Raw genomic sequence first — 25,849 nt, forward strand, 5'->3', positions numbered from 1 at the left:
TTCCGGGGTCCTCCCGCAGGGTAGGGGACTTCTCGGCTGGCCCCGCAGTTCTGCCTGGGGAGGGGTCACCTGCGCTTCGGGAAAAGCGGTTCTGGCCGCGCACACACGAGGCTCTGGGCCGAGTCCTTGAGAACCGCCGGGCGGAACCAAGGGCTCCCACCGGCTCCAGTCCTCCCTCCTGTGCGCCCGCCCCGCCGCGCTGGGCGGATGCCGGCCGAGTCGTCAGCCTTCCCCCACTCCCCGGCCCCTCCCCCTCTCCTCCCCCTTCCCGCCCCGCCCCTCCGCCTCCCCGCCCCTCCCCTCCCCTGCATCCCAACCCTGCCCCCCAACCTCCCAGGGACTGGAAACTCTGGGAAGCATCCACTTGACACTTTGTGAGCACCTTCCTCCCCTTTTCAGTGTTTAAAGGGAGACTCACTCAGAAGGAGGTGGGTCGACCTCAAAAGGCAGCCAAAATCATGCTCAAACATTTGGTCTTTTTCAAAGAAAGCATTTTCACATGCTGGCTCGCCGGCATTGTTATCTCCACTCAACCCCGGGTCAGCCCCTGCACCGGGCAGGTCTGTTATTCCCACTTTGCCACTTAGGACGCTGAGGTCCGCAGAAGGTGGTGACTTGCTCGTGACCACAGTGGGACTCAGCAGCTGGAGTCCTGGACTGGAGCCGGAGCCTGCGGGCACACCTGCACAGCTGCAAGGCCGCGGTCTGTGGCTGGGATGTGGGGAGCGGACCCTTGGACAAGCCCATAAGCACGTCCAGAGGCTCCGCCACCCTGCCCGCCCCTGTCCAGCCTGTGGGCCACCGTGTGGACACCTGAGACGAGTGTGGCTCCTTTCCATGGCCACTGCCCTCCTGAGGCTTCACTGCTTGCCGCTAGGACAGTGGCAAGACCCCCTTGGACCTTACTGTCTCCCTGCGTCCTGCACAAGCTGGTGCATTCAGGTACTGGTCCTGACGCCCAGCTCCAGCCCTGGCCCTTCCCCAGCTCAGCAGCCTCAGTGGTTCCCCATCACTTTGCAAACTAAGAACCCTGTCCTTCAGCTTCCCAGCACAAACTGCGTCCCTGTTCTCCAGCCCTCCACCCCGCCCAGGTCCTCCCATCAGGGGCCGCACGGGACCTCCCTCACCGTCCCCTCATCTCCGTGACTCTGGCCGCAGAGCGAAGCAGCCTCACCCTGTTCGCAGCCAGAGAATCAAGACCCAAAACACCCTGGTTTCCTTCTTATACTCTTCACCGAGCCAGTCAGCCAGACGAAGGTCCAGAAAGACCAGGTGCCCACAAGAGGTGAGAAAAGGGAAACTGACACAGCCAGTCTGGAGAGTCTTTCTGAAGTGCTCGGGATCCAGAGTCTGTGTAGATCCGTACCCCGGGAGTGCTGCTCAGGGGGACACGCACCCCCAGACGACTCTCCAGCCCACAGTCCTGTTCATCCTGACATGATCCGCAGCAGTGGAGAGCTGGCAGCAACCCCGAAGTCCCCTAATAGGGGGCCCACTATCCTGGGGGCACGTCTCTTCCTGGATTTTTTATCCTATGATCTGACCATCCATCCACCGGCCAGAGAGATGGGGTGTAAGCCCCTCCCCTTGCACCCCGTGGGAGCTGTGACGTGAAAGCAGAGTAGGGCTCGGAATTCCCAAGACATTCCATGCCCCTCCCACACACACCCTGCCCTCCGCACCCAGGGTACTGAGAACCGGTGTGACAAAGCCCAGGCAGAGGGGTCCCTTCTCTGACACCAGCATAAGCTCCCAGATAAAGGAGCCTTCAGGAAAGTCCCCCTCCCCCTAAGCTGGGGCCCAGACCCCATGCAGCAGAGACAACCCACTCCAATCCATATACGCCATGAACACGCTGGTAAATGGTTGCTTTACACCCTGAGTTGAGGGGAGATGTGTGATTGGTCCGTGGTGACTGGAACAAAGGCATCTCTGACTGCGGGGTTAGTACGCAGTGGTTAGAAAATCACTGCTACATTTATCAGTATCAAATTCCTAGTTTCAGGTGATAAAACTGCGAGATGGAGGGGGTATACAGTAGATACTGCTTCTGTAGATTTATCGCCAACAGCAGGGATGTGGGGTGGCATGCAGTGAGGTGAGGACAATTGGAATTCAGATGAGGGATGAAAGGAAGCAAAAGCAAGGTGAAATCTGAATTGTAAGCGGGCATTCTCTAAAATTATTCTGAAAGGAAAAAGTTTATTAAAAAAATACACGACATGGGAGGGGGGATCAGGATGGGGAACACATGTAAATCCATGGCTGATTCACGTCAATGTATGGCAAAAACCACTACAATATTGTAAAGTAATTAGCCTCCAACTAATAAAAATAAATGAAAAAATAAAAAAATTTTTAAAAAAGAGAGAAAAACAATACATGACAGGCAGTGGCTGCTGCAGCTTGCTGACTTCTGATTTATGTTCTTGGGGTTATGCCCACCAGCTCCCTCCCCCTGGTTCAGGCGGCACCTTTGAACACTAGGGCTGGGGTGGGAGGTGACAGGTTCTCGGTGCCCAGTTAAGAAGAGAGCCCCTTAGGCTGTGTCGCTGAGGGCTTTCCGGTGGTCCCACCGCAGAGCGGGGACCTGGTGGTGGACGGAGGATAAGGAAAGATGAGAGTGGACCGGGCAGTAAGGGAGGGCGGCCGTGGCTCGGGGGTGCGGGGTGCCTCAGAGACACGCCGCCCAGAGGTGCCAACCTGCGGGCCGGAGGAGTCTCCACTCACCTGCCGTTCTGCGCGCTGCCTGAAGGTGACCAGAAACTTCCCTGGGAGCGTCAGAAACCTGCTCAGGGCTGTGAGACTTCGGAGCCCATCTCCGGCGAGCACCCCACTGCAAGATACCCTCCTGGGTTGAGTGTGATCAACCGGAGCCGCCAGCCGGGTCTGCCCCTGCGCGCCAAGCCTCTGCCCACAAGCCCCGCCGCCGAGCTCGGGCTCCTCTCCCCTCCAAGTGGGGCAGGATCCGCTCCGGGACCGCATGGAGCACAGAGGCTACGGCCTGGGTTAGCGCCTCGGCGGCTGTTTCACGCCTCCCTACCCGACCCGGCGACTCCACTCGCCGCGGAGGCCCCGCGAGACCCCCGCTCTGCCGCCAGGAGGAGCATCCGCAGTGCCGGGACCCAGCGCCCAGGCCCGCGGAGGGGATGCGTGCTTCAAGCCCCCGAAGGCCAGTGCTTGGGAGAAAGGCCGGCTCTCTTCCATCCGGTTCCCCTCACTCCGCCCCTGTGCACGTGCTCCCCAGAGGCGGTGGAAAGAAATCAGGCAGCCTCCCCCCAATATGTGGCCCGAGCCGCCCCGGCCCCACTCCCCACAGCCTGGCACAGGCAGGGACGGGACGCTTACCACCGGAGGTTTACAGGAGAGGAAACAGGATCAGAGAGGCGAGGCACCCTGCCCAGGGCCACTCAGCCCTGGCGTCAAAGAATTGAAATCCAGACTCTGAGGAACGCTCTCCCCGCCCCCGCGCCCCCGCCCTTCTGAAGGTGCTAGGAAACCGCGGAAGTGACAGCTGGCTCTTGGTCTGAAAATCTGTGCGCTTCGGCGCCACTGACAGCCAGGCCCAGGGAAACCCGCGTAGGGCAGGCGGGCACCTGGAGGGCATCTTCCTCGCCCGTGTCGCTTCCTCCAGGTCTCTCTTTGGCCTCAGTTTCTCCATCTCTCAGAAGCCCCTCGAATTCGATGGTGGGGTTAGAAGGAGAATAGTGCGTCTCTCTCAAACAGACGGGGCAGTCGTTTCTCCCCTTGGCCACCCTCCCCTGGCTGGGGACCTCTACCCTGGCGTCTCCCAGACCACGGGCGCCCCAGGGAGCAGGGCGTGGGGGACCACAGCTCTTCCCTGAGACCCAGGCTCGCCAGCTTTGTCTCCGGGTCCTCACCCAGGCAATGGAGTTAAACAAAGCAGTAAGTGCCTGTGGTTGGTCATTTCAGGCCCTCCTGCGGCGGCGGGACGTGAAGGTCGGGGAGCCGGCCCTGGAGTCTGCATAAAAGAAGCGAGGTCTCCAGGCCGCAGGGCACCAGAGGTCCTTTCCGGTACTCGCTGTTTTGTTTCCCAGCCACAGGCCGGCTGCCTCCCTCTGCTAGGCCTCAGCCCCGCCCGGCCTCCTGACCCGCTGCTCTTCGCTCCGGTTCGACTTCGGGGGGAGTGTCGGTACCAGAAGGGTCTTAGGCCCTGAGTGTCGGAATCCCAGGCTGGCCAGAACCACTTACCATCTGGGACAGTCTCTCCTCGCCTCCGTTTTCCCCTCTGGAAAATGGGGTTGATGCTCCCTCCACCGTGGTTGTTCTGAAAACTAAATCCAGGCTGCGGGCTGCCCTCAGTTGCACGCGGCCGCGGGCTGGCCCTGGGAGGCGGCTGTATCTCTCCGCGATAACCCTCATCGGGTGAAGCCGGCTGCGCCCGCGCGCGTCCGCGCTGCGTCCCGGTGAGTCCGTCAGAAGATTTACTCCTGAGCGGCCACAGCGCCGAGGGCAACGGCGTGGGCCGCGATGCACTGTCGTCGCCGCGCTCCCCGCGGCAGAAGTGGGAGGGGACTCCCCGCTGCTGACATTCGGGCCTGCCCCCAACACCTCTGCGGCCAGGGGTGGTGGCTGTCGCTTCTCTACTAAGGCTGGGGCCTCAGGAGGAGCTGGAGACGCGCCCCCTCCCCCGCAACTCAGCGTGACTCGGGTGTGACCCCGGACGCGTGGCCCTGCGGAATGGGATTGGGGTGGGGGGAGCATTTTCTTACATTTTGACTCTGAATCTGAGAACCGCAGAGTTCTGTCGTACAGCCCTACTTTTGGAATTAAAAGCATATTTCATTAAGTGTAAATATTAAGATATGCCTTAATTGTGCAGCTTTGACACCCGGGATCTTTAAAAAAAAAAAAACAACAGTGACCAGCCCATTCTCTTGCGGTTTCTAGGAAGGCCCCGGGTCTTCCTGCCCGGGTATATGCAAGCACAAATACACATACAAGCGCACGCACACACACACACACGTGCACACATACACATACCACACACGCTCCCGCGCGCGCGCGCGCACACACACACACACACACACACACACACACACACACACACACACACACACACACACACACACACACACACACACACACACACACACACAGAGTTCCTCACGCTTCGTCCAACAATCTCCCCGCGACGAGGTAATTACGGTCCTTGCCGGACGGTGATTGGCCAGTCTGTTTCTCATCGGGGCCCCGCAGCCAATGGGTGGACCCCCGGCCGAGGCCCCGCCCCGCTCCCCCCTATTCCGCCCCCCCCCGCTCCCCGCCCGGCGCGGGTGGCTCGGGCCCGGGGAATGCATCACGCGGGGCCGGACTGGCCGTGACCCCACGCCTGGGCCTCAGGCCGCCTGCCCTCGGCCGCAAGACTGCCTGCGCGCCCAGGTCCGGGCGGTGTCTCCGGGCAGTGGCGGCGCGCGGGGCTTGCGCTGCGTCCTCGAGCTGAGTCGGCGGCCGCCGGGCCCGCGCCGCCCCGCCCCTGCTGGCCCCTCCCCTCCGCTCCCCGCCCCCAGCGGGGCCGGCCCGGGCGGCGACCAGCGCGGCGACGGGAAAGGCGAGCGAGGCGGCTGCCCGGCCGGCTGTCGGCACGCACCCGCTCCCGGCCGATTGCAGTCCGGCAAGGAGGCCGCTGTCTGCCCCGCGGGGCCCGACGCCAGCGCTCCGGGCCGCGGCTCTAGGGCCGGCCCGCGCGTGCGCCAGAAAGTCGCGCGCCACGGTCCCCAGAGGGAACCAGGAGAGGCCGCGCCCCGGGCCCCCAGAACCCCAAAGAGTCCGGCAGAGTCCGACGGACCCGCGGCCGCGATGCCGGACGAGCTGACGGAGCCCGGGCGCGCCACGCCGGCCCGCGCCTCTTCCTTCCTCATCGAGAACCTGCTGGCGGCCGAGGCCAAGGGCGCCGGGCGCGGGGCCCAGGGCGGCGGCGGCCGCGAGGAGGAAGAGGACGACGACGATGATCCGGAGGACGAGGACGCGGAGCGGGCGAGGCGGCGGCGGCTGCAGCGGCGGAGACAGCTGCGCGCGGGCTCCGGGCCGAGCGGGGAGGCGCGGACCCGCGCGCTGCTTGGGCCGGGCGCGCTGGGCCTCGGTCCCCGGCCGCCCCCGGGTCCCGGGCCGCCGTACGCGCTGGGCTGCGGCGGCGCCGCGCGCTGGTACTCGCGGTCGCACGGAGGCTACGGAGGCGGCCTCAGCCCTGACAGTGAGTGGGGCGTGGGGAAGGGTGGCCCGGGTGGTGGGGCCCGGCTTCCTCCCGTCGCATTTGCTCCGGGGACTTTGGGTTCGTTGGCGCCCTTTCTGGGCCGCCCTCCTCCTGTGTCTGTGGTGGGCTCTGGGGTCGTGTGGGGAGAGCCCCTGGTTGAGCAGGTTTGGAGGCCCATTCTCCAGGGCAAGGTCCCCCACGCAGGGAGAAGCTTTGGCAGGGTCTGGGTTTCGCCCACAGCCTTGGGAGAGCAATCTGGGGACAGGGGACAACAGCTAAGAAGAGGAAAGAAAGGGAGGGTGAAATAGAACCAACAACAACAGGACACGTTGGGGGGTGGGGAACGGTGGGGAGAGGCAGAAGCGAAGAGGGAAGAACAGAAGAAAGATGTTGGGAGAGGAGGAAGGAGACGTGGGGAAAGAGAAGATGAAAAATAGAAAACCGAAAAGAAAGCCCTAAGTGATGGGGAGACAGAGAAAAGATAAAGGGCGGAAGGACAGGGGACCAGAAGACGCGGTAGAGTCAAACTCAGCAAAATGAAGGGGGCACGGTGCGGGGGCGGGTGGGGGGGGGGAGCTCCGGGTAGGGGACGGTGGTCTTCCACAGAATCTGTGTCTGCAAAGCTCCGTCTCCTCTTGAAGCCACAGACCGGGCCTGGGGCAGGGGCCTAGATTTCCCTGTTGGATCTCCACGGCCCCCTGGCCATGGCTGTGGCAGGCTAGGAGGCTGTGTTCCGAAGCCCCCCTCTCTCTCCTTTCTCTGCCCCTCCCCCTCCCTTGCCTTTGTTCCCTGCTGAGAGCTCCCAGGCTGGGGGTGGCGGTTTGCAGCCCCAGAAACCACTCACCCCTCTTGCCCGGGCATTCTGTAGGTGCGTTCTGCTCTCCCCCTCCCCAGGGTGGCTGCCTCCCTTGGGGCCCTGCCCCTTGGAGGATGACCCCCAGGAGCAGGACTAGGAAACTATGCTAACCTCAGCCCTGGGCTTTGCCGGCCCCCGCCCCATGCACCCCAGAGTGTGCCCTTCGAGGCCAGCGGAGGACTCAGGCCCCTGCTCTGTAATGCTTTCAGCTCCTAGCAAAAGTTAGCACAAAAAGAGTGCTGTGGGTGGGGGTGGGGGTCAGACCCCTGTCACCTCTGGGATAACCCTCTCCTTGGTGTAGGAGTGAGCACTTTGCAAAGGGACCCACCTCTCAGAACCTATGCCCAGAAGGTCCAGGACCCCCTACCCTCTTCATTTCGCTTCCAGGAAACTTGAGCAGGCCTCTTTGGTTATTTGCCCTGAAATTGAGTGATCAAATGTAGTGACCTTCTGGGGGTGTTTCTGAAAGGGTCTCACAGGGTGAAATGTGTTCCCCTCCTGCCCCTGGAGTTTTGCCCCAGCCCCAGGCGCAGCCCCAGCCCCAGGCGCAGCCCTCAGAGACAAGCTCCTTCCTAGTTCGTATAATGCGGGTTGGGGGTCCCTGTTTTGTATCAGAGCTGGCAGGCCCGGCTCGGCTTCCTCTGGCAAAGCAAGGGTCTCTGAATTTGGGGACTACCCGCTCAATGGTGCACATGCCAGCCTGGAACCTGACCCCTCTTTGGACACAGTGAGGGCTCACACCCCTGGCACCTGCGCGGCTGCTGAGTGTGGGGTGTATGCACCAAGCTGCTCACAGCAGCTCACCAGTGTCAGTCAGGCACTCACTCTGGGGGCACACCGCTGCTTTCGGTGGGCCGGCCTGGCCAGACTTGTTGACTGTAGGAATGCCGGCCCAAGGCCTGTGCTCATGCAGAGGCGGAAGGGACGCTGGCCTGAGTCGGCCTCACAAGCCCGGAAGTCAGGCAGCTGCCCCCTTTCAAGCTGGGCTTGGAGTCTGGACCAGCATCTGGGTCCTGGGCAGGCTCTGTCACCTGAACCATCATCCTTTGCCAGCCCTAGGGGTGGGGGGGGGGGCGAGGCATCACCTCACTTCTGGAGGTGGAGCTTGGTTCTTGCATGAGCTGGGGTGGGGGGGATTCTGTGGGCTTCTGTACCCCACACACTCAGGTTCAATCAAGGCCTCATGGGCTTCGGGTGGTGTGTGGGAGCTGAGTGTTTCTGCACAGCCAGAGCCTTCTGAGCTGACTGTGGGCAGAGAGGGCACACCTCTGTGGACATCTGGATTAGGGGCACAGGAAACGGGGGTGAACAGACCACCCGTGTCACCAGGGAGTTTTATTGGCCGGTCATCTGCATCCGCTTATTCTCCATTGATGGGAATGTTTCCATGCAAGCGGGAATTCTGCATCTTCTCCTAGGAGTGAGTGGGGAGGGATCATGGCAAGTCTTTATTTCTGGGTCTGGGGGTCTTGGCAGAGGGCTGAGTGCCAGGGGTGAGGTGGTCTCTCTGCTGGTTTTCCAGGTGTATATTTCTCAGAAGGACCTTTCTTTCCTCTGTGAGGTGAACCCCTGGGGCTGTTGAGTGTTGTTTTGATTCGAAGCCAGTGATTATGGGAGCCAGTCTTTTTCGTGTGTTTCTGTTTGTGTTTTGGTGTTTCTTTTCTTCCCTTTTTTCTTCCCTCTGTGGATGCGCCTGGAGCATGTTCCCAGCGTGTTGGTTTGGAGCCTAACTCAGGTCTTCAAGTTCACCTCTGGATGTCCAGCCTCTCTTGGTTCTGGGGGGGTGAGATCTACCGAGCGTGGTGGAGGACGACCGCCGCCATCGGTGGAGCTGTCTGGGGACTGTTCCCTTGCTGTGGTCGTGGGAGACCTCACGGGGTGCGGGGAGCAGCTGGCTTCAGCGACAGGTTCGGGCTGGGGGGCGGGGGTGGCGCTGGGAATCAGCCTCCAGAACCAACCCGTGTTCCTTCTCCTTTCCCCCCTGCAGCCAGCGACCGGGACTCACCGGAGACGGGCGAGGAGATGGGCCGCGCAGAGGGCGCCTGGCCGAGGGGCTCCGGGCCGCGAGCAGTGCAGCGAGAGGCGGCGGAGCTGGCGGCGCGGGGACCGGCGGCCGGCGCGGAGGAGGCGGCGGAGCTGGCCGAGGCCCCTGCGGCGGCGGCGGCGGCGGCCGGGGAGGCCCGCGGCGGGGTCGGCGGCCGCAAGAAGAAGACGCGCACCGTCTTCTCGCGCAGCCAGGTCTTCCAGCTTGAGTCCACCTTCGACCTGAAGCGCTACCTGAGCAGCGCCGAGCGCGCTGGCCTGGCCGCGTCCCTGCAGCTCACCGAGACGCAGGTCAAGATCTGGTTCCAGAACCGACGCAACAAGTGGAAGCGGCAGCTGGCAGCCGAGCTGGAGGCGGCCAGCCTGTCCCCGCCGGGCACGCAGCGCCTGGTCCGCGTGCCGGTGCTCTACCATGAAAGCCCCCCGGCCGCCGGGGCCGCCGCCGCCGCTCTGCCCTTCCCGCTGGCCCCCGCCGCGCCCGCGCCGCCGCCGCCGCTGCTCGGCTTCTCCGGGGCCCTCGCCTACCCGCTGGCCGCCTTCCCGGCTGCCGCCTCCGCGCCCTTCCTGCGGGCGCAGATGCCCGGCCTGGTGTGAGCATCCCCGGCCCGCCGGGCCCACGCCCGGAGGCCAATTGGGACTTGTGCGGAAGCGCCCGCCGGGGGCGTGGCGGCAGCGGTGGAGCCTGGGGGCCTTCGGTCGATCGGGGGTTAGGGGGCGCTCCGGTGCACCCCCTGAGCCTCCGGAGCGCAGGCTGCCGCCTCCGGGCCATGCTCTACGCCTATCCGAGGATCGGCCAGAATGTACCAGAGACGCAGGTGATTGTGGCTCCACAGACAGTCGCCAGGCTGGCTCCCCGCTGGGAAGACAGCCTCACAGACAGTCGGCCTTGCAGCCCAGGGTCCCCCGCTCCCGGGGACAGGCCTCAACCTCTGAGCAAACCCAGCTCCCGCCCCTCCGGAGTCAGCAGCTGGGCGCATCCGCGGCAAATCCAGGCTGTCCAGGATGCTTTGTGGAAGGGCCCACTCTTCCAGGCTCAACTACCTTGCCCCGGACTATGCACCCACGACCTGGGGAGCACTGTGATCAGCCTAATGGCCTTGACCTTGCCTCCCGGCAGAGAGAGAGAGAGAGAGATTCCCAGGGAGCGAGTCCTGGTGAGGGGAGGGGATGAAGATCCTGCCAGGTGGTTCTTCCGTCAGATCAGATCGTCCATCCTGAAGGCAGGGCTCCTCTCCTGGGCTTCGGTCCCTGATTATCCCGGTGAAGACTTTTTTTTTTTTTTTAAACGAATCTACTTATTTGCGTATGGAATAAAAAGGGACATTTTCTGGACAGTTGCTGCTGCTTTCTGATCCCTGGGGCTGAGCTCCTCTCTGGTGATGCACTGTGGTGGGCGCCATCCCCAGCCTTCCGGAGCACGTTCCGATACTGGCTGGGGGCAGGTGGGTAGGTGGGCAGGGCAAGCCCCCACTTTCCCTGGACAGGGGGGCCCAGCGAGGCCTTAGGGGAAGTCAGGGTTGGGGAGAGGGACCTAGAGTGGAAGAAGGGACGCCCCCCAATCCCGTGTCGCTCAGTTCTGGGACCTTCAGTACAACCAGAAGTCAGGAGTCGGGCGAAGGCAGAACCTAGCACTTGGCCCAGGGGGCTGCCAGCTACGTGAGCCCCTGCACCCACAGCTCCTTCCTGCCCTGGAGCTGAAAGTCATCTCTGACATGGCGGCGGGGGGGGGGGGGGGGGGGGCGCGGCTAGGAGCAGGGTTCTCTGGCCGGGGCCTCACCCCCTGGACCATCAGCAGTCTCTCTTGAACTGAGGGACTCAGACCCTGGGCAAGGTCCTGAGTTTACGGGCTCTGAGCGAATGCTTATTGCTTAGCTCGTTGCCCTGGCTGCATCTCTGCAGCCAGCCTGTTGCAGGGTGGAGATAGTGGTCTCCTGCGTGAGGGAAAGATGCTTTATGGGGTGTGCTGCTCAAGCCTGGGGAAAGAAGCCATTCAGTTGCTTGAAAGGGTCACTCCTGAGACAGAATGGAACCCCCCCCCAAACTTGTCTCCACCCCGCTGGCTTCGGGGTCTTCGGGTGGAGCAGACACTCCTGGGCTGAGATTCGGGCTGAGATGTACAGCTCGGTCCCTAGGTCTGGCCCGTGCAGTTTTCAGCGGTGGCGCCAGACAGCCCAGGAGAAGGCGCCACGGGGGTTTCCCCGCCCCCACTGCCCCGGGGTGGGGGGAAGGAGGTCCATCTGTCTGCCCCTGCGGCCCAGCTCCCTGACCCAGAATCATCCCCTGCCCCAGCCTTCCAGTTGGTTCCCTGTGCCCTGAGGCTGGGGGCAAGCTGGGGGGTGGGGTTCCTCTAGGGGGACGGTGGGAGTTGGCAGCCCGGGGCCTAGGTGGTCCCCACCTTCAGGCTCCCAAGGCCCAACCACAGCAGGCCCCTGAGAGCCTCACAACTCACCTCCAACCTGCCCCTCCCATTGCTGCAGTTCCTCCCTTTGAGGGTGGGGTCTGCTCTTCCCGGAGAAGGGAAGAGCTGCCCTTTCCCCATCGCTTTCACTGGACTTTGTCAGGAGGGACTTACCATCTGTTTCCCTACAGTGAACTGGCTCCTAGCTATCTCCAGAAGCCTTTGGTCCAGACCAGAGGCCACGGGCGGAAGTGTGTGCCAAGAAGACCTCTCAGCAGCAGTGGCATCTCTCCTTCCTCCCTCTCTCTCTCCCACTGGGCCTCTGCGCACCTTGGCTGGGGCTCCACGTGGGACCCTGGCCCTCTGACTCTCTGGGGGTGGCCTCACACGGTCAGCAGACATACCGCTGCCGGCTCTCCGAGAGGTGTGCACCAGCATGCCTGTGCAGAGCGGGCCGCACGGGCCAGCGCAGGTCCCCAGCTGCGCGCGAGGCGGGCAGCCGGGCGGTGTCGCGGCTCTGCTCCTGGCCCGCGGCACCGCACACCCGCGGATACACTGCAGCAGCGGCGGGGTGGGGGTGGGGGGGATTCGGCTACTTCCGGTATCCCGGGCACAAGGACCACGAATGGGATCGTTAAAACGCAGGTTAAAGACGTGTTGCCAGCGATGCAACCGTTGGACTCTTTGGTGGCTCATGCTGGCGCGGTCCCCAGGTCGTGGCGACCAGACCGACCGCAGGGCGCAGCGGAGCACGGTGTGGCGCCCACGTCCCAGGGCGGCTCGCCCGCCGCGGCGGGTCGGTCCGCACCAATCATGGCTCCAGGCCGGCTGGGGAGCCGCGTGGCGCCGGGGCCACAGGCAGCGAGGGGCTGTGGGCCCCGTGTCCAGACCCTCGGATCTGTCCACCCGGAAGGAGCGAACCTGGCCGCCCGGCCTGGGACTGCCGCCGGGGTCAGAGAGGAGGTTTCTGCGCGGCTGAAGGACTGCCTGGTTCCGCGGAGGCAGAGACAAGGTGGGCCGGGGAGCCGCTTCCTTGCCCGCCAGCTCCAAGCTCCGCTGGGTGGGAAGGAAGCGGGAGGTGGAAGGGAGGCTTGTTCCCTCTTTGAGGGAAGGGTCGGGAGCTAGAAGTCTAACGCTGAAGTACAGAAAGTGGATCCAAACGGGGATCGGGCCAGCGGGACTCCGGGAAGCTGGTTTTACCCCGTAATTACCCAGCGTGCGGAGTGTCCCACCAGGGGCCGCACAAACCACAGCGAAGCCGGAGCGGAACAGGCAGCCCGAGCGGGGTCGGGGGCCAGGCTGGGGACGAGCTGGGCTCCAAGCTCCAGCGCCATCAGCGCCCCTCGGCCTCACCCAAGTGCATGTTGGCTCCGCTCCTGGTGAGGGATGAATGACTTTGGTCTGTTTCTGCCCCGCGTGCCCTGGCTCTCTCCAGCCCTCCAACTCTAGCTTCTCCTTACAGGAAGCCTGATTCCAGCCACCGTGGGTTGCCTAGGGGCTTCTACTGCAGAGTCCCCGAGCCCGGCTGGGTCTACCAGGCTTTGAACACCTGGGCAGACCTGCAAGTTTCCTTACTGAGTTCGCGCAGAATCAGACCTGCTGAAAGGGACAGGCAGGTCCCGTTTTCCACCCCACCGCCCTCCCCCATCCCCCTCCCCCAACTGTTGCTCTGTGCGCCGCCCCCCCCCCCCCCCACCCGGCCACTCCAGATCCTGGTTGAGAGCTAGCAGGCAGCACCTGAGCTCACCTCCACCCACCTCGTCCAAAGCCCTGGTGAGGGGCTGATGAATTCTCCAGGAATTGCCCTTCCCCTAGCTGGCAGTTTCCCACCCGCACTCTGCCCGTGGGGATCCACCGACTCCTACCCAACCAGGGTCTCCCTTCCTCATCAGGTACAGGTCAGGGGCTGTCCATGCCCCACCCCCAACCTCCTCCCCAAAAGCTTAGCTTGGCTTCAGGAGGAGAAGATTCCCCAGAGTCTTGGCACTCTGAACCTACCCAGAAGAAGGGGACCCACCTGGGCGAGAAGGAAGGGGCTGAGAGTGGTCAGCTGGGGCCCGAGAGGGAGACACCAGGGCCGGGCCAGCTCCCGTCTGCAGGTGTCTCCCAACCATCCTTTAAGGCCTTCTGGCCTCACCTGGAGATTCTCCCAAAGGGAAACTGGGGCTTTGAGGCCAGAGACCCTGAGGCAGGGACTCCATGAAGTAAGTCACTCGGCCGCTCAGGCCCAGATGCCCTTTCCTGCACCTGGCACTGCTACTATGGAGGCCGGGTGCCCTGTCCGGGGGTCACTCTTCCCAGGGCCAACCGGAATCAACTGGATCATATCCTGTGGCCACCCTCACTGCAGGCGTCCACAAGAGAAGGGTCCCTAGCCCCCTGCATGCGTTAGCTATGATGCCTGAACCCAGGGTTCCAAGGCGGGTCCCCAAGGCGGCTCACCCCACAACTGCATACAAAGACCAGCTGCTCTTGAGGGGAGAGAGACTCTTCTATACGGATGGATTGGAAAGGGGGCCACCCTTGTTCTGATAGCACTGAACTTTGGATCCAGACACTTGGGCCAAAGATGCAGAGAGAAAGATCTGGAAGAGTTAGTCTCTGGGTTCACCACTTGGAGAGCAACCAGGTGAGTGGAGGGCTCATCCCTGGCCAGATCCCGCAGCTGTTGGCTTCAGTGTATGTTTGTTTGTTTTGCTATAAAAGTGATATTGCTTATTATTATCTGGCAACTGCAGAAAAGTCAAAACAAAAATAATTTCCCTGCATTTCCACCATCAAAAGTCAACTGCTTCCAAGTGTGAGATGAAGCTGTGGATTTATTGTGAGGCAATTTATAGTTGTATTGTTAATTTTAAAATTCTTGTCAGTTGAAGATGCACTCAACTATTTATCAGTAAAATGATGTGATGTCTGCGTTTGTTTGAAGAGTACTGCAACAAAAACAAAGTAATTGAATAGTAAATAGGAGGGAGACACACAGGATTAGCCAGGCATTGATCATTGTTGAACAGAGGTGGGTACATGGTGGGGGGGGGGGTTCATTTCAAGGCTTCCTCTATTTTGTTTTATATTTGAAAGCTTCCAGAATAAAAATGCTTTAACACCTGACTTCGCAGAAACGTCACCGGTGTGTACTCCTAGCGGCGGATTCTCCGCCCTGGGCCGTTTTCGTTACAGGTTTATTTTCATCAGATCGCCATCTGACCTTGTTTGCACCCCGCTTGCTTTTTTTTTTTCTCCCCATCCTTACTTCGAAGTGCGCATTAAAACCCATTAATTCGGTCTCCGCAGACATGCTTCATTAAGTCTTCAACCTCTCTCTCTCCCGGAACCTGTCCCTGCGCACATCTCTCCCCCACTGGCCCTGCCGCCCCTCTGGGTCCGGAAGGCCGGGGCCGCCATCTCCTCCGCCCGGGAGGCCTCCGAGAGCCGCGGAGGACTGGTCTGCGCTGCCGGGGGTCGCTGGCGCCGCCTCCCGGCCCTCGCGGTGGGAGTCGCCCGCGGACCGGGGTCCCCCGCAGCCCGTGCAGCGCAGGTCCCAGGTCCGACCCCGCTGCCGGTTCGGGAGACTAAGCCCCGCGGCCGCCCCTCTGGCCCTGGGTTCGCGTGTGCGGTGTCTTGGAGCCTCCTTGACGCTCTCGGCGCCTGGGTCCGCGGCGCCGAGACTAAGTGTAAACTGGGGGGCGGGGTGTGTGTGTGTGACTAAGGCTGGGGGGGCGGGGGCAGATCCCTGGAGGACGTGTGGGGGAGAGGCTCACGTGCTCTGAGCTCCGTCTGGAGAGACAGACCGGTTAGAAGGGCGCTCTCCATCCCTGGGAGACGCGGTGCGCTCTCGGCGTCGGCCCGCGAAGCCCCTGGCGGGGCGGGGGGCTTCTGGGATGCGGGCGACCAAGCCCCTAATTGCAGGACTCTCCGGGGTCTCGCTGCCCCCGCCCCCGGAGCGGGGTCCGACTAGCCCAACCCGCAGGACCTCGGCCCCGCCCGGCCGGCCGCGCGCTTCCCTGCCCGCTCCGCGTCTCTGCTTCGGTCCCCTCCGCCTCTGCGTCTCTCGTCTCCATTCTTCTCCGCGCGTTTTCCTCCTCCGGGGCTCGGGAGTCGGCCGGTGCGTCGTCTCTGCTGTCGCGCGGTCTCCTGGGCTCCGTCGCCCCCCTCTCCGGGACACGATTACCTCCCCATTCGAACGGCCCCAGGTAGGAGTCTGGGAGGCTGGGACCCCCGCCTTGAAAGGGCGGAAGAGCGCGCCCCTCGGACGCGGCGGCGCAAGGACCCCCGCGTCGCCTCGATCGGGCTGCTGGGAGTCGGGGTCGCCGCCTCGAGTCCGGACCCCGCGCCTGCCCCTCTGGGGGCTCTCGATCCAGGTTCTCCCCTCGCCTGGCCCGAGTGTCCCCCTTCCCCGCCCCGGGCTGACCGAGCTTAAAGGAGAGTCACGGGCAGTGGCGCCAGCTCCGCGGCTCCCGGGAACCGGCGGGCGGCTGGCGCGGAGCGGCCGCCTTCTGCTCCCGGGCCGCCGGGCTTCGGAGCGCTAGGCCGGCCTCGCTGTGGACCCTCCGAGCCCGCGGCCTTGTCGGGCGGAGGGGGGGCGCCCCCTCCCCGCAATCCTTCCGGCCCCGCCTCCCCGCTTCCCGCAGGCGCCCCCCGCCCCCCGCCCGGCTCACCTGGCGTCGCCTTGGCGTCTCGGAGTCTGGCTCGGCCTTCGCGCCCCGCCCCTCGGTTCTCACCTCGCCCCTTCCCGCTCCCCTCCCCCCTCGGGCTCCGCGCGCGCGTCCACGCGGTCCCCGAGCCGGCACCTCTGACGCCAAGCTCTAGCCCAGAGGCCTGGGGCTGGGGCCGGGGAGGAGGGAGGTGCCTGAGCCCTCCCGGGTCCCTGAAGGCTTCTCGGAGGAGGCAGTATTAAACCCGCAGAGAGGGGAGGAGCTGCGGGCGGCCGTGCGCAGGTGGAGACGGCAGTTCGCCTCGAGTCTTGGACCTTGTTGTGGGCATCTCCCCTCCACCCTCCGCTCTGTGCCGCTGGCCCTCGGGTCGCCTCCCGCCCCACCCCCCCCAAGCACTCTTCTCTCCCGGAAAGATGGGGTGCGGATTTAAGAGTGCCCAACCGTGCTCAGCCTTCGCCGGCCGTCTGCGTGGATTCAGGAAAGTCATTTCCCCTTTCTGAGCTCACCTTGCCCATCTGTGGAGTGGGTGGGCGGCAGTGGTGAAGGTCGTGCGGCCTAATGGCAAGAGCGCGGGCTCAAGGCTTGCTGCTGGGCACACAGCCTTCTGCACCGACAGCAAGGCGGGCCGCCTACCGCCCACCCGCTCAACTCACAGGTCAACTCACAGGTTCCCTTTCCTTCGCCTGTGCAGGGCAGGCCACGTGGTTCCGGCTGGGTCCTGAGCGCGAGTCCAGTCGCTCCCACCCCCATTGGCGGGCCTAGTCATGATCGCACTGGGGCTCCAGGGACACCAGAGCCCACCTGCCCGCCCACCCTGGCCCCGCAGGAGGGTGCATTGTATGAGCAACAGGCCCGGGAACGACAGCTGCACCCCAAAAGCCAGCACTGTCTGCCCCTCCAGGGCCCAAGCTCCCACACTCCCGCACCCATAAATCGTCTGACCTTTGCCTCCTTCCCAGCGGAGACCCAGGCTGTCCACGCGCCTGTGTCCCCCACGCCTGGTCCGCCACACCCACCACAGGCAACTGCGAGCTATAGCCAAGGGGCTGGGGCTGGGGCTGGAGCTGGGGAGCTGCCTGAGCCTCCCAGGTCCTCTTCCTTTCCAACTGGCCCGCCCAACTGGCCTCAGAGATTTGACCTCCAGAGGTGGACACAGACCCTGGCCCAGAGCATTGGGCCAAGGGGCCCTGCTCCGCTGTTTCTTTCAGGAGCTCGTGGTGGATGGCCCTTGCTCTCATCCACGTTACCTTGGGGCTTTCTTGGAGCTGGGAGCTGATCTAGCTCTTTACCCAAATTGTCTCAGGGCATCCCCATAACACCTGGCTGGTGAGCAGTGTCCCAGGTTTATGAATGAGGATTCAGGCCCCACCCGACTCCAGGTCACGCAGACCAGAGCGTGGGGGAAGACAGAGCTGGGTCCAGCACTCTTTCCAGTGAGGAAATGACACAAGCCATTGCGTGTGCTCCAGAGCTCAGCCCTGTGCCTGGCCGGCTGCCTTGGTGGGGCTCTGGGAAGATGCGGGGTGAGGGCAGCCAGCCCGCTCAGAAGAGAGATGGCTTCCGTGGTTCAGTTCCTCCCACCCCAGCCCTCCTCGCTGCTCCCCCCAACAGCCCACCTCGCCCCCCCAACAGCCCACCTCTCCCTATTCCAGTGGACTTCCTTTCCCTACCTCTGTCCCCCACGTGGGTTGGGGGCGGTGCCTCTGTACCCAGGCTGCCCCAGGGAAGGCCCCACACGGTGGAGCGCCCACCTTGGGATTTTCTAAGCCCCTTTGGAATGGTGGGGACCCACCAGGGTTTTAGTGGGGTCTGAGAGGAGAGCCCCAGCCCCTCGGGGTCCTGCGTGGGGGAGGACTCCTGGGGGCAGCCCGGCCAGCTGCAGGATGGGAGAGGTTGGGCCGCCGGACTGATGCTGCCACAGTGATTCGTGATGATTCAAATTGTTTATGTAGACAGGGGCCCCTTAAAAATGTTCCACTGCTCTGTTGGGGGAGCGGTTGGTGACAGCCTCTGGGCCTCTTTCCCAGAAAATCTCCAGCTTCCTGCAAGGGACCCTTGCTAGTCTCAATCTCATTTCCTGTGCCCATTTCACAGATACACCCAATGCGGCCCCAAGAAAGGCGGAGGCCGGCACCCCGGGAGCCTGCGGCCATGTCTCCCTGCAGGGCCAGGGGGCAGGCCCCATCCCAGGAGTGGAAGAGAGGAGGGGGCCGGGAGGCCCTGGTGGATGCATCTCAGAAGCAGCCCATGACCATGCTGGTGCCCTTTGCTCTCATCCGGCTTTCCTCCGGGACGTCCCGAGAGTCGCTTCCCTGGAAGTCATCCTCCTGCAGGACCCCCAGCCAATGATCTGAGCCTGGGGCTGGCAGTGCTGAAAAAAGACCAGGGGATTGGGTGTGCGTGCCTCTGTGTGTGTGTGTGTGCATCTGGGTACGCGTGCCTCTGTGTGTATCTGTGTGTGCGTCTGTGTGTGTGTGTCTGCAGACCTCTCCCAGCCGCAGAGAGGGAGGCTTGACCCGGCGGCTGGAGGAGGTGGTGAACTCAGGGTGCGTCCCCACCGAGCCTCTCAAGTCCTGCTGTCGCCGCGCGAGGGGGCTGCCTCGGCTACTCCGGGGCCGCACAGGGGCTCGAGCCGGCGGGCGCCGAGGACCTGGGCCCAGGGACTGCCCGGGCCCTACCGACACTGGCCCAGGAGCGCAGCCTCAGTCTCACTGCCCGGTTGGTTCTGCCCAAGGTCACCGCGCGCCGCTCTGATTCCCCGCCCGCCGCGCCCCCTGCCTCGTCTCCGCTTCTCGGCCTCAGGCCGCCCCCCTTCCCGGAGCCGCTCTCGGGGCTCCAGCTCCCGGAACCGCAGCGTCAGCACATCCGGGCCTCGCCCGCTCGAGTTCCGAGTTTTCTTAAATCGTGAAAATCCATTTCTCCAAACGGGCAGGAGCTGAGCCTCGCTTCGTCCAGGGGCGGTCGCCCCGGCCTCCCCCTCCCCACCCCCAGCGCGACCCTCGAGGCCTGGCATTGATCCCGCAGCCTGTACACATCGCATTAGTCCTAATGGTTTTGCTGATGATTCAACTTTTTCGTTAAAAGCCGCCCCTCGGTCCTCACCGCTCCCCTGCCTCCGCCTCTGCCGGCCGCGGGCCCCTCGGCGGCGCGCCCGCCCAGAGCTTTCTTGGCCGGTAGAGACGCGGTTCCTGCAACCCGGGTCCGTCGCCCAGGGCGCGTAGATGCCTCAAGAGGAGCCCGCTCCCCGCCGGCAGGGGCGAGGGCGGGGTGGGCGGAGGGCCTGCGGCGGTCTGGGGACCCTTGGGGACCCTGCGCTCCCTGGCGCGTAAAATGCGGAGCTTAGATCGCGGTCATCCGGACACTTACGAGGTCAGATCCTCGGCCTTCCAGACTCGGACTTAGGAAGAACCGTAGAAGGATCCAGAAACTAAGTCCCGCACCCTCGCGGCGCCTCCGTTGCCCATTCCATCAGCGGGGAGGCCGAGGTCCGCCGACGGGCTCCAGGTCGGCTGTCACACGGGAACGGAGCTGGGCCTGAGCGCAAAACCGAGGACGCGCACGGCCTGGACAAGGGGAGGCCAGGGACCGCCTTCGACCTGCGCCGGCTCAGGAGGGCCCCAACCTTCGCGACGGGCCGATTCCAGATGGCCCTGCCTTCCAGGGCGAAACCGGGAGCCCGCTAGGCCCTGCGGCCCCAGCCCTGCGCCAAAGGCTCCCAGCACGATCTGCCCTGACACCTCCAGGCTGGACCACGAGGAAACGCCCTTCGTTTCTTATTCGTTTGTTGTAGAAAATTCAAAATATATAGGCCAGAAAAAAAAGGTTAGGGCACCACAAACCTAGTTAACTACCCAGAAATAGTTTTCAATGGTATGGGCTTTTTTCCTTATTATTTATAAGCAATACATTGTGCATGCGTGTTCAGTCATGTTGGACTCTTGCGACCCCATGGACTGTAGCCCGCCAGGCTCCTCTGTCCCTAGGATTTCCCAGGCAAGAACACTGGAGTGGGTTGCCATTTCTTCTTCCAGGGGATCTCCCCCACGCTGGGATGGAACTGGTGTCTCCTGCGTTGGTAGGGGATTCTTTATCACTGAGTCACCTGGGAACGTCCCAGATGGAACCAAGTTTGCTGTAGGAGGACTCTCCCTTCTCTCATCCTTTTTAAAAATGAAGCTAAATTTACCTACAGAGAAAAATACAGGTCTTCAGAGTACAGTTAAATGAGCTTGGACACGTGTACACACTCGTGTACCATCATCCAAATCTTTTCTTTATAAAGAAAGGAAAGCACACACAGACATGTCTGAAAGATTTAAACTGGGAGAACCACTGTTCTCTCTCTTTTTAAAATTTGTCAGTGAGGCATGCACACAATTTCAAATGTCCTCTGTTTCCACAAAAAGAATAAAAAACGCCAACCAGAAAAGAGTTCCCACCGCAACTCCCAGCAGAAGACACAGCTGTTCACCTTGCCAGCTCTTCCTGCTCCTAACCTGCTCACATTTCTAAACGGCACCCTTACACTATTTCTTGATTTCATTTTGAAAAAGAAATCTAGAGATTTCCCAGGTGGCCCAGTGGCTGGGGCTCAGAGCTCCCAGTGCTAGGGGCCGGGGTTTGGTCCCTGGTCGGGGAACTGGATCCCACATGCTACAGCTAAGACTTGGCACAGCCAAATAAATATTTTTAAAAAAGGAGAAGAAATCTGCCTTGTGCCTATGGCCTCTGGGGTTTGGAGGATGGGAAGTGATTTGCTCACAAGTCAGTGCAGTAGTCACAGCCCTTTCCTACCCCCTCCTCAAAATGCCAACCTCTGTGGGGAGACGGGGACCAAGGCTTCCCAGTGCCGCCTGCCACACATGCCCTCCACAGCTGGCTGTGAGTTTGGATCGGTCTTTTTCTTTCCTACTAGTGTTTCTGCTTGGCTTTCTCTATACTTGCCATTCATCTGTCTCCAAACTCCCTTCCAGAGGACCAGTCCGCTCTAGGGGGCATTAACACCCAGAGACCTCCAACCCACGGGTGGGAGATGCAGGCTGGGGCTTCTACACAAGACCATTTGATTTCCAGCCTGGCTCCAATCCCCAAGGCTTTAGGCAGCTCTGCCGGCCAATCAGCTGCCCTCACTCCTGGCCCCTCCCATTCTCCAAACACCCACCAGGAGTTTTTAGAGGGTCCAGATGCATCATTCCCAGGGTCTTAGCTCCAAAGGCTTTTCAGTCTTTCCCTGCGGCCCCTGGGACTTGTTCCACTCTGGTTCCCATCTGCAAGGAGCAGGTGGGTTTGCCCAACGTGGACTCTGAATTTTGAAGGGTCCTACTGGAATGTGGCCTCTCACTGGGGCTGGTTCCCCAAGGGTGAGCATGAATGCCCTAGTGGTCTCCCTGGAAAACCCTGTTTAATGAAGGTGCCAGGCACCCAGTTCCAGGGAAAGCCAACATTCCTTATCTCCAGTGGGACTCCTTCAACCAGGGTTCACCATGCAATGAGCCTATCCTGGCTCCCCAACCCCTTCCCACCCTGTCCCACCCCCACCACTGGGCCAGATGACCCCTTCCATCCCTGCAGCCTCACTTAGTCCCTGGGGTCACTGCTACTTCTTATCTGACTCCTTTATGAGGCTGTGAGCTCTTTGGGGCTCTGCCATCCAATCAGGCCACTTAGAGGCTGTCCCCAATGGGCGCTTAAGCAATAGTTGTTGGATAAATAGTGAATGAGATCGTGGTTTAATTCTCCTATCAGCCATGTGATGTGGATGAAGTCTGTGTGGCCAGCAAGCTGGGGAAGGAAATCCAGATCTATAAAGCAAATAATTGTTTTGGTTCTTCTGGTTTGTCATGAGCCAGTGGAGACTGGCAAATACATCTGTGTGGAACTGGGGGGCAGAGACATTCAGGTGCGGTGGAGAAAGCCCAGGGGTGGGGCACAGGCACTGTCCAGCTTTCACAGTCGGGGGCGGCCTGGGTATCAGTGCCGCCCTGCACATGTGTGTTCTGTGAATAATAAAGATGCTAGGGGAAAAAGGAATCCAGTGCTTCTCAGCTTTTAGGATCAGCATTGTTGACTGAAGTTGCTTTTCCCACTTCCGTATGTGTAGATTTATTTCAGGATGTAAAATGCATTTCTTACTGTGGTTATATCTACAGGAAGAGTTTGAAGTTTGCTGGATGGTGTTGTGATTATTTTTGTTTTCGTACACTCTTAAGATTTTTAACTTGGCAGGAGAAGCAATACATAGTTTTCTTCGTATTGTTCTTAGGTCTTAGAGTTCTCCAGAGAAACAAAAGAAGGAGAAAAAGAAATGTACATATAGAAAAATATAGGATATACATATATATATATATGTATATATGGGCTTCCCGGGCAGCTCAGCTGGTAAGGAATCCACCTGCAATGCAGGAGAGCTGGGTTTGATCCCTGGGTTGGGAAGATCCCCTGGAGGAGAGCATGGCTACCCACTCCAGTATTCTTGCCTGGAGAATTCCCGTGGAGAGAGGAGCCTGGTGGGCTCCATGGGGTCGCAAGGAGTTGGACACGACTGAGCGACCAAGAACAGCATATGCACACCACACATGTGTGTATATATGAGTGACGGGGAGAGAGGGAATTTACTTTAAGAAGTTGGTGCATGTGACTGTGGGGCTGGCAACTCTGAGTCCTGAAGGGTAACTGACAGGCTGCAGATCTGTTCAAGAGAGGATATCGCCCAAATCCTGGAGGCAGCAGGCTGGAACCGCAGGCAGTGTTTCTAGGATGCGATCTCAGGAATCCCTGCTACTTCAGGGGCCCTCAGTCTTCGCACCGCTGTTGTTCAGTTGCTAAGTCGTGACCGACTCTGCGACCCCACGGATGGCAGCACGCCAGGCTCCCCTGTCCTCCACTGTCTCCTGGAGTTTGCTCAAACTCGTGTCCATTGAGTCGGTGATGCCATCCAACCATCTCATCCCCTGTCACCTCCTTCTCCTGCCCTCAGTCTTTCCCACATCAGGGTCTTTTCCAATGAGTCAGCTTTTTGCATCAGGTGGCCAAAATATTGGAGCTTCAGCATCAGTCCTTCCAATGAATATTCAGGGTTGACTTCCTTTAGGATGGACTGGTTTGGTCTCCTTACTGTCCAAGGGACTCTCAAGCGCCTTCTCCATCACCACAATTCAAAAGCATCAGTTCTGTGGCTCTCAGCCTTCTTTATGGCCCAACTCTCACATCCGTACATGACTACCGGGAAAACCATAGCTTTGACTAGACGGACCTTTGTCGGCTCAGTGATATCTCTACCTTTTTAATATGCTGCCCTTTGCCCTTAAGGCCTTCAACTGGTTGGATGTGGCCCACCCACACTGTGGAAGGTAATCTGCTTCCCTCAAAAATCTGTTGATTTAAGCGTGACTCTTACTGCAATAGGCCTTCACCGTGACGTCCAGGCTGGAGTGTGAAGGGCGCACACACCCAGCCCGGTTCATGCAGAGCCTTAACCATCGCTGGTGTCCGGCCTCTGTCTGAATTTTGACCTCCTCCCTCCAGGTCAGGAAGGGAGAGGTCACCCTTGTGCTGGTACTTTCAGTGGCATAAGGGGAGTGTGTGGGTGCATTCGAGCAGCCTCTGTGCGCCGCAGGGCTCTTCAGTCCACGTGGGGTCTTCCGGGTGCAAGGCTGTCCGTGCGGGGAGTAGGACGGCCCGCGCACCTTGGGGTCAGCTACAGCGCTTCTCAGCCTGCTTGGCAGCCATCTGACCGTCCAGTGAGCTTCTGGATGGCGGGGATGTGTGTCCATCACATCACATCTGGGTCACCAGGAGCCACCAAAGGCGGGTCCAGGGAGAGTGGGCGTGTGGCTGGGGGCCTGTTTCTCTCTCGTCATCTGGGTGGCGGCCGTGGAGGGGGGCAGGAGGGAGGAGGGGCCGTGAGATAGGCCCACACTTGTGCTCTGTCGTCGTTTAGTCGCTCAATCGTGTCTGACTCTTTTGCGACCCCATGGACTGCAGCCCGCCAGGCCCCTCTGTCCGTGGGATTCTCCAGGCGAGAATACTGGAGGGGGTGCCATTCTCTTCTCCAGGGGATCTTCCCGACCCGACCCAGGGATTGAACCTGTGTTTCCTGCACTGCAGGTGGATTCTTAAGCACTGAGCCACCAGGAAGGTTTTGTTTATTTCAGGTCCATTCAAGATGCAAATGTAAGATGAAAAGGCATAAAAAGACCGAGAGTGCTCCTAAGTTTCCCCCTGATCCCAGGTGAGGGGAGGTGTGCGGATTCTCCCCTTCCGCCTTTCACCAAGTGTCGCCGATCACTCAGCTCGAGGCCATGGCTCCCAGTCACCCTTTCAGGTCTTCACCTGGCTGGCTGACAAGGTTCTGACCAGTGCTGCCTGCAACTCTAGACCTTTCTCTTAGCTAGGAAGTGGGCAACCCTTGCCACCCTCCTCTCCCCGTCCTGAGGAGGGGGAGATGGCTTGTGAAGGTCTGGTGGGGACATGCCCCTCAGAGCAAAGCAGAGCTGCCCCTCCCCCTGGGCCATTTATCAGCTTGCATTTTTGTGTGAGATAAGACCTTCTGTCTTACATAAGCCACTATGACTCGGTATCTCCTTAGGAAACTGAGTCAGTGTCCTAACTAATACGGGAGGCCTTTCTCAGCTGGGCTGATCAGCATTTGCACTTGGCTGCTGATGACTGAGCACTGGCCACAGCAGCATAAAACAGATCTGGAGGTAGTGGGCTTGGGTGGTGTTCTGTGAAGACACCAGGGACCCAGGGACTCCTGCCTTTCTGATCTGCCATCCTAATACATGGGCTCCATCTTCCAGGTCACAAAACAGCTGCTGATGCTCCAGCCCTCCCATCTTTGTTCCATTCATGAAGAAGGGCAAAAGCAATAGGCAAAGGGGCTTCTTCCCCTCTTTTAGGAATTCCCAGAGGCTCCTTTCACTGACTTCCACCTTTATCTCTTTCACCACACCTACATTTCAGAGAGAACTTTGTTACTACAGCAGAATGGGGAATGGGTATTGGGAGGCAACTAGGAAGCCTTGTCCAGAGAAAGTTGTGAACTAGAGCCGCAGATCAGCAACAAGACCAAGACCTCCAGTTGGAACCAACTTCCCCAGTTCTCCCCTGGCCACTGCCCCGCCAGCGGCTCCACTGAACTCAGCCAGTGCGGTGAGGTGTGTTCAGTCCCCACACCCAGGCCAGGCTAGAGCTCTCGTGTGCCAAAGGGGGTGCAGCTTCCTTTGAGACTGGGTGGTACAGGGATGGGAGCCTGGCTACTGTCAGACAGACCAGGAGGAGTCAGGACCCCCGTTCTCTGGCTGTGTGGCTTTGGACAAAGTCCTTAACCTCTCTGAGCTATTCCTTCCTCCCTTAGCTCTTGCGGCACTGAGGGGATCCCAGGAAATAAGGGAAAAAAGCAGTGCAAACACCTCCTCGCCGCCGGGCCACAGTGGGGTGCCCAAGAAGCCACAGCAGCGTCGCCCCCCTGTTCCTTGGCCGAGCACTAGGAGCAGACCCTGAGACGCAGGCCGCTTCTCCAGCATCCTGGCTGGTTCATTTCCTCCCTTGAACCATGTGGGCTGGACGTCTGCCCCACTGGCTGAGCCCATCTGTCATTTTTATTACAAATTGCCACTCACTTGGCTTAACCCAAAGCCTGTTACCCCAAATAACCTGAGTGATTGCTTGCGAACCCAGGC

The 25,849-nt window shown here is 61.0% G+C and overlaps 1 protein-coding gene across 1 annotated transcript; it reads left to right on the plus strand.

Annotated features, from left to right (window-relative positions):
* The first annotated feature begins 5,736 nt into the window (after window positions 1-5,736).
* On the plus strand, window positions 5,737-9,707 carry HMX1 (H6 family homeobox 1). Its single transcript, XM_061145141.1, has 2 exons — window positions 5,737-6,214; window positions 9,058-9,707. Exons 1-2 carry the CDS (start codon window positions 5,821-5,823, stop codon window positions 9,705-9,707), a joined length of 1,044 nt encoding a protein of 347 aa, XP_061001124.1. The 5' UTR covers window positions 5,737-5,820.
* Window positions 9,708-25,849: the final 16,142 nt, after the last annotated feature.

Source organism: Dama dama, chromosome 6 (assembly GCF_033118175.1).
Source record: "Dama dama isolate Ldn47 chromosome 6, ASM3311817v1, whole genome shotgun sequence".
Lineage (NCBI taxonomy): Eukaryota > Metazoa > Chordata > Mammalia > Artiodactyla > Cervidae > Dama > Dama dama.